The sequence below is a fragment of the Penaeus chinensis genome, chromosome 15 (assembly GCF_019202785.1).
Source record: "Penaeus chinensis breed Huanghai No. 1 chromosome 15, ASM1920278v2, whole genome shotgun sequence".
Classification (NCBI taxonomy): Eukaryota; Metazoa; Arthropoda; class Malacostraca; order Decapoda; family Penaeidae; genus Penaeus; species Penaeus chinensis.
Window position 1 is genome coordinate 20252830 of NC_061833.1, and position 7500 is coordinate 20260329.

Below are 7500 nucleotides of genomic sequence, written 5' to 3' on the forward strand. Positions count from 1 at the left end.
ACACACACATATGTGTATATATATAATTTCTTCTTTCTTTTGCTTAGGCCTGTTTGCTTTGAGTACATAAGTGATCCAACTGAGAACTTCAAGAATTCCAAGAACCCAATGGTCAACTTTCATGACCCAAATCTCAATGTTTCCATTCCTGTGTTTTCAATTCATGGCAACCACGATGATCCTTCAGGTAGGTCTTTAAAGAAACAGATTATAACAGGTTTAAATAAAAAGAAAAAAAAAAAGGAAAGAACTGGAAAATGGGTTTCCAAAAGGAGTTATAACGTAAAATGAAACTTGGCAGCAATGAACTGTCATTGTTTTCAAATAAAAGAAAGACTTATTCCTGATTGTATATTGCTATTTGCTTAATGAGAAGGGAGAGATATGAATATGCAAAAAGGACAATTAAGGCCATGTTTCATATAATCTTTTCTTTGAAGAGAATGATAACTTATAGTTTGTTTTTGATAACTGTTTATGATGTGAAATTTAGAAATGAAAAATATTGTACTATATATAGTGACATTCTGTTGATAAACACAATAGATGAAATTAATTTGAACTTACACTCCCTGCAGGTCTTGGTCAGTTTTGTGCTCTAGACATGCTTTCAACAGCTGGTTTAGTAAATTATTTTGGACGCACTGGAGACCTCAAGAACATCACCATTAGTCCTGTATTGCTTGAGAAAGGAACAAACAAGCTGGCTTTATTTGGTTTGTCGTCAGTCAAAGATGAGAGACTCTTTAGACTCTTCAAAGAAAATAAGGTGAGATTTCTTGAATCTTTTGTCAGGATGACAGTTCATAATGGAAGAGAGAAAGAAAAATACATCAAAAGAGACACAACAAGAGAGAGCCAAATATGAATACAAAATCTAGTGTTCTATGAATTTAAAAGATATGGAATGGCCGTGAATAATAACAAAATTGGACCTGAGTGTTGCCTGCATTATTAAATTGTAAGTTTGAGGGTGCAATGTTTGGATGTCTTCAGGGATTTAATGGTACTTTGTTATTACCCTGCAATGTATTATCTTTTTAGGTTAAGATGATGCGACCAAAGGAATTCCATGATGAATGGTTCAACATCATGGTAGTCCACCAGAACCATGCAAAACATGGCATGACCAATTACCTCCCAGAAGCTTTCCTGGATCCTTTTCTTCATCTTGTCATCTGGGGTCATGAGCATGAATGTCTTATTCAGCCACGCCTTAGTGCTGATAATTCTTTTCATGTTGTACAACCAGGTGGGTGTTGTACTATAACCGTATTTTATTTTTGATTTCCTTTCCTTTCCAAATGTGTATTGGGAACTAATGAATGTGTTGATATTTAGTCATGTTCATATTTATTACATGTGCATTGAGAATAAAGAGATATACAAAGTTTATATATTTAATCATAGATTGTGAAATGTGCTGGACATAATATGTTAGATATTTTAGAATTGGTTTGTGTGTCACTTTGATTATTACATTCTTTTCTTCTGTCTTGCAGGAAGTTCAGTTGTAACTTCATTTTGTGCTGGTGAGGCTGTTGAAAAGCATGTTGCTCTCCTTGAGGTGAATAATAAGCAACTGTTTAATGTAACCCCTCTCAAGCTAGAGACTGTCCGGCCATTTGTATTTGATGTAAGTATAACAAAGAATATATTGACTTTATTGTCATTGCTGGAAAAACTACACTTTGTTTTTATAGTTCATTATTTATCACAGTTTGACTTAATACTATGCTTTATCTTTCAAATATCTGTCACTAGTTCTTAGCTTCTGTTCTTGAAGACTTTGCTGAAAGAGTGAATTAGCACATCTTGCTCTCTAAAAAGTATTGATTTTGATTGATACTTTATACACAGCCATCAGTTACCATGGTTATTGTTGCAGATTTAATCTTAATTTCAGAGTCATTGGTAGCATTGCTGTTTGATTTACCAGTAGTATTTATTTGCTGATGCCCCAATGTTTGTCATTATTTCTCTTTTACAGAGGCACAGCTAAACTTGATATGATAACAAATGATGATATTCACTTGAACAGGATGTGTGCTTGGCTGATCAAGATCTGGATTATGTAATTGGGAACAAAGAAACCAACCCAGTAGAGGAGTTTATTGAGGAACACATCCATGGTATGATTAAGAAGGCCAAGGAACAACTCACAGGTAGGATCATGTTTACAAAAAGTATTACTCATCTGCATCACTGGAGAATGAAAAGTTAATGGAATAATGATATTTGAAATTGGTAATGTTGTGACATGTGTTATATGCTTTTATACCAGATTCGTTGACATGTCCCACTTGATATCTAATATTAGGCACTAGGTCCATGAGCTTTATTTATTTTTCCGAACAGGTCATCCAAAACAACCCAAAAAGCCACTTATCCGTCTACGAGTTGTATACACAGATGAGTCTCAGATGTTCAACACGACCCGATTTGGCCACAAATTTACGGATGACGTAGCAAATCCCAATGAAATGATCTTATTCAAAAAGCAACGTAGGGAAATAAAGAAAAATGACACCTGACATTGATAAGGAGGCCATGAATGCAATTTTTGCTGGAGAAGATGTAAGATTAGTTTCTGTTCTTTGTTTCCTGTGAAAATATTTTCTCAAGAGATATTTGTCAAAAATGGAATATTTATTATGAAGTTAATGGTTTGTGATCCCTTTAAGCTATTTTTCGTATTCGTATTCTTAAGGAATTTTTCGTTTTTATCTTTAGGTTGCAGAGTCAAGAGTTGAGGATCTTGTGCAGCAATATTTTTCAGAGCTGTCAGATCAGAAACCGAAGCTATTCTTGCTTTCAGAACGAGGGGTGTCAAAGGGGGTAAACGCCTTTGTCGAGAAAGATGACAGAGATGCCATCAGCACTGTTTTTAAGTAAGATACTCACAGATTCTCATTAACATAAGCACTCTGAATTGATGTTATGAAAGTAGTGATACATGTACAAATGTGTGTGTGTGTGTGTGTGTGTGTGTGTGTGTGTGTGTGTGTGTGTGTGTGTGTGTGTGTGTGTGTGTGTGTGTGTGTGTTTCCTTTTTTACTCTCTCTCTCTTTTTCTTTTCTTTTCTATTCTTTTTTCCTTTCTTTTTTTCTTTTTTTTTCTTTTTTTCTTGGTTTTCATTTTTTCTTTTCTTTCTTTTCTTTTCTTTTCTTTTCTTTTCTTTTCTTTTCTTTTCTTTTTTCTTGGCCTGTGAGTTTAACGTTTATACATTTTTTTTTACTGAAATAAATACAGAGCTTTTATGATGTGAAGGATAATATGCACATTATTACTAGATAATGTACTGTATTTGGTTGTATTGGTAAAATTGTTAATGAGCTAATTTTAATTGCAATGTATTTCTTCTTTGACAGGCACCAAGTTAAGAAGACTGTGGATCACATTTTATCCCAAGAGGCAGATATTGATGAGGAAAATATTGTGGATGCAATTATCACCTATCGAGAAGAAAGATTGTTGAAGACTAATCCTCAGTTAGAGGAACAAGAGGTCTCTCTCTCTCTCTCTCTCTCTCTCTCTCTCTCTCTCTCTCTCTCTCTCTCTCTCTCTCTCTCTCTCTCTCTCTCTCTCTCTCGCTCTCTCTCTCTCTCTCTCTCTCTCTCTCTCTCTCTCTCTCTCTCTCTCTCTCTCTCTCTCTCTCTCTCTCTTTCTCTCTTTCTTTTCTTTCTCGCCCTCTTTTTCTTTCTCTGTCTCTTTTTCTTTCTTTCCCTTTTTCTTTCTCTCTTTTTTTCTTTTTCTCTCTTTCTCCGTTTCTTCCCTTCCTCTCTCTCTCTCTCTCTCTCTCTCTCTCTCTCTCTCTCTCTCTCTCTCTCTCTCTCTCTCTCTCTCTCTCTCTCTCTCTCTCTCTCTCTCTCTCTCTCTCTTTTCTTTCTCTTTTCTTTCTCCCACTCATTTTCTTTCTCTGTCTCTTTTTCTTTCTTTCCCTTTTTCTTTCTCTCTTTTTTTCTATTTCTCTCTTTCTCCGTTTCTTCCCCCCCCCCCCTCTCTCTCTCATTCTTTTTCACAAATTAAATAATGAATCGCATCTATTCCTGTGATGAAAAAATGTGTATCTGTTCAACACACTCATGTACATGCACAATTACTTCCCAAACCACATCAGTTCTGGTATTATGAAAAGTTACATTAGCAGTAAGGCAACCACCAGTCTTTTTACATCATATCTCACAGCAGTTTCCTTTGTTATAGGCGCAAGCAGCCTTAAGTAGTACAACAAGAGAAAGAAAAAAAGTTAGTGATGAAGATGATGATGATGCAATGGATGACATTGATATGAAGGACTTCAGCCCCCCACCAGCTAGGTGTGCTTTAGTGTTTTGTAAATTGTTGCCTATTATTTATAATGGAAATTTCATTTTTTTGTGTATAAAGGAGCTTATTACTTATGGTTGTTAATGTAGTGTATTAGAGTCTGCAGCTGCTTTCCTTTTCCAGAGGAAGAGGATCGCGAGGAGGTCGTGGACGAGGCAGTAGAGGGTCCCGGGCCAGGGCAGCTAGTTCATCTGCAAGCACCACTCAGACATCAAGCAGAAATCAGTTGACTTTGATCGGGTGCATATCTTTGGATTTTAAGTTTAAGAATGTGCTCAGATATGTGTGTGCAGGGGAGGACTTTGTGTACAGTGTAGTATATTTTGGTTTTGTGTGTTGACACAAAACCATAATATATATTTTCCTATATTGATATAATATTAATCTTGATAACCATTCTCTTTTTTTTTTCTAGTGATGGTTCTCCAAAGGTATCAGAATCTTCATCCAGGGCACGACCATCACGAGGAAGAGGAAGGGCAGCGGTAATATAATTTAATATATGTTTAATAAGTTGCTTGGAAAATTACCCACATATGTTATGTATGTACAGATACATTTGTTATTCTGTCCTTTATGCTTGTTTATACTTTTTTCCTTTAATGGTTTTTATTTTTCATTTTTACAGACAAGAAACCAGAGTATCATGGAATCATTTTCTCGGGCCAGAACTGCTGCTTCAAGTCGTAAAGGAATTGTTTATGACAGTGATGATGATTAGCTCAGTTCCAATTAATGAATTATTCACATTGATTATAATAATATTTCATGACAAAGTAATATTTTATAATCATTGTCTCTTCCATATATGTATTACATAAGCTTCAAGAGATTTTGTTTTTGAAATTTACACTTTTACAGAAAATGGACCTCTTTTTCATATATATTTTTTATTATGATTTACATAGATTGCTATTGTCATTGGATATCCCATGGTGCAGCACAAGGCATAAATCATACTACTTTTGTCTGATGTACTTTTTCTGCCGACAAAGTATAATATAAAATCTCTAACTCTATATATGGCAAATCTTCCATCATGTTTCATTATTTGTACAACAGCCAAAAGCAGGAAAAGAGTTGTGTCTTCTGTTTTGTATAATGTCTTGTATTCTTTGAATCTCTGATTTCTCATTACTCTTCTCTCTTTCTGATTTTCTTCTTTTCATCCACCTCATATCCTCTTTCTGTTTATAGAATTTCCTATTGTAATAATTTCTGAAACAATGTTATTGGTTATATATGTCTGTTACTTTCGTAAGTGTGGTATTTGAACATAATGTTGTCCTCATTAATAGAATTTGAATTTATCATGGTAGTTCATGTAAATGATAAGTTACGGAGATGCTCAGAAATGTGGAAGAAAAAAATAAATTTATTTGAATATTACTCATGATTGTATCAGTTATCTCTTGAATTTTCAGTAATTCAAAGTGGACAACCATCTAATTGTAAACTAAATGATATATAGACAAATCAGAGTGAAAAGAATGTTATATAAATGCATAATAAAATGAATGAATGTGACCTGGTGTATATACTACATTTGTTTAGTTTTTTCTCTCCCTCTTACTTTTAGTCATATTAATTGATTGTCTTAATTTTTAATAACTATAATTGTCTTAAGAAATCATTATTCATGTATGTTTGTTGGCTTTGCAATTACAGCAGGCACAAATTTGGCTTTACAATTACAGATGCAGGTAACAGCAGTTAGAACAGGTACAAATGACATGTATACCAATGACACCCATTGAAATGCAAATACTCCTTTTTTTTTGTACATTTGTAGACCAGTAATTTAGGGTCATGAGGTGTGTTGAGTGGCGGAGAAAGAAGTAATGCCAGCCTCAGTAAATTGTGCTTCAAGTACACTGGGAACTACAGCTGAACACAGTGAATTAGAAATTCAAACATAGTTTAATTTCAAAACTGTCAATTTATTTTTTCTAATAAAATGGTCGTGTTTATAGTATTCTTTTGTCATCAGTTAACACAAGAGTTTATAATTTTTTTTTACTAAAGGAGATATAAGTTGTACTGAATAAAGAAAATGACCATTAATCCAAAAAGAAAACAGCATTTCACATTTCACATAACATGCTTCATATTTTTGATTAAGAGCTTTATTTATGGTTATATTTAAGTCATACAGAGGGGATGATGAATCAGGTTGCAATTAGCATCATTGAAGTAATGTTTGCGTTCATCATCAAGCAGAAGGCAGTTTTCATCAGATCCACCTGCAGGTTCATGACCCCAGCCTAAGAAGGAAACAGTGAATATATTAGTTAATTGGGAGTGCTTTTAAGTATTGTGGTTTGTGATTAATGGACTTTGCATGGATATATACATTATTTAGGTTTTTATAATCAGAATGGCAAAGAAAGGCCACTGAATCAAAGTAACATTCCTGCTGTCTAATTACTATTTTGTTCAGTTATGATATATCATCCTTGAATACTATTTTGAATACAGACGTGATGAAGGTTAAGTGCTTTCTTTTTTTTTTTCTTTTTTTTTAAATACATACCAAAGATTCCATTGTGGATAGCCCAGTAGGGTGTACCTTTGCTAACCCTTGAGTTATCAGATACCCACATCCAGTCACCTTCATAGGACAGATCAGAGGCACCCAGCCAGTATGATCCTTTTAGGCCTGTAAAAATGAAACCCAATGAAGTAGACTGATGGACAGCTGTGTTGATCAGCTTTCAATGTCTAGGAATCATTATACAGTGTGTGTGTGGACGTTTTTTTTTTTTTATTTGTTTCATAAGAAATTCAAAAGATATTAAATCTATTATTTTTTTTGTTAAAAAAAACTACCCTGGTTATAGAATCTATATAAATTAATGCATGCATATATAATGACCGCCACATAATCTAACAGCAAAGCCAATTTCATATCTATGGCGTTCACAAGACTTACCGAATGTAAGGATGTACTCATAAAATGCCCTGAGAACCTGTGCACTTGCTACCTTGGCCAGAACAGCTCCACTTGCTTCGCAAAATCTCGTCGCATCCTCCCAGGGCATAGTCTGGTCTTGATGGAAGTAAAAACAAGACCCACCGGCATCCAGCCAGCCATCAGGACACCCAAGGCAGCCTGAGGAAGGAGTTTTGGCAAATTATTCTTGTTTATCACGAGGATACGTGCCAGGCGAA

At 34.6% G+C, this 7500-nt stretch overlaps 2 protein-coding genes across 4 annotated transcripts in view; one reads left to right on the top strand and one right to left on the bottom strand.

Annotated features, from left to right (window-relative positions):
• LOC125032996 (double-strand break repair protein MRE11-like) overlaps positions 1-5856 on the top strand; it is a 9275-nt gene extending 3419 nt beyond the window's left edge. The window contains 13 exon segments of the mRNA XM_047624443.1: positions 48-187; positions 579-769; positions 1045-1252; positions 1503-1636; positions 2042-2165; positions 2359-2519; positions 2521-2577; positions 2734-2891; positions 3372-3507; positions 4207-4319; positions 4453-4569; positions 4745-4814; positions 4958-5856. Coding sequence (XP_047480399.1) covers positions 48-187; positions 579-769; positions 1045-1252; positions 1503-1636; positions 2042-2165; positions 2359-2519; positions 2521-2577; positions 2734-2891; positions 3372-3507; positions 4207-4319; positions 4453-4569; positions 4745-4814; positions 4958-5050 — 1702 coding nt within the window. The 3' untranslated portion in view covers positions 5051-5856.
• A 555-nt stretch (positions 5857-6411) lies between these two features.
• LOC125032997 (perlucin-like protein) overlaps positions 6412-7500 on the bottom strand; it is a 34133-nt gene continuing 33044 nt past the window's right edge. For all 3 annotated transcript variants that reach the window (XM_047624446.1, XM_047624445.1, XM_047624444.1), the window contains exons 2-4: positions 7262-7441; positions 6863-6988; positions 6412-6593 (exon numbers count right to left, since the gene is read on the bottom strand). In XM_047624446.1, coding sequence (XP_047480402.1) covers positions 6472-6593; positions 6863-6988; positions 7262-7441 — 428 coding nt within the window. In that variant the 3' untranslated portion in view covers positions 6412-6471. The remainder of the gene's footprint in view (positions 6594-6862; positions 6989-7261; positions 7442-7500) is intronic.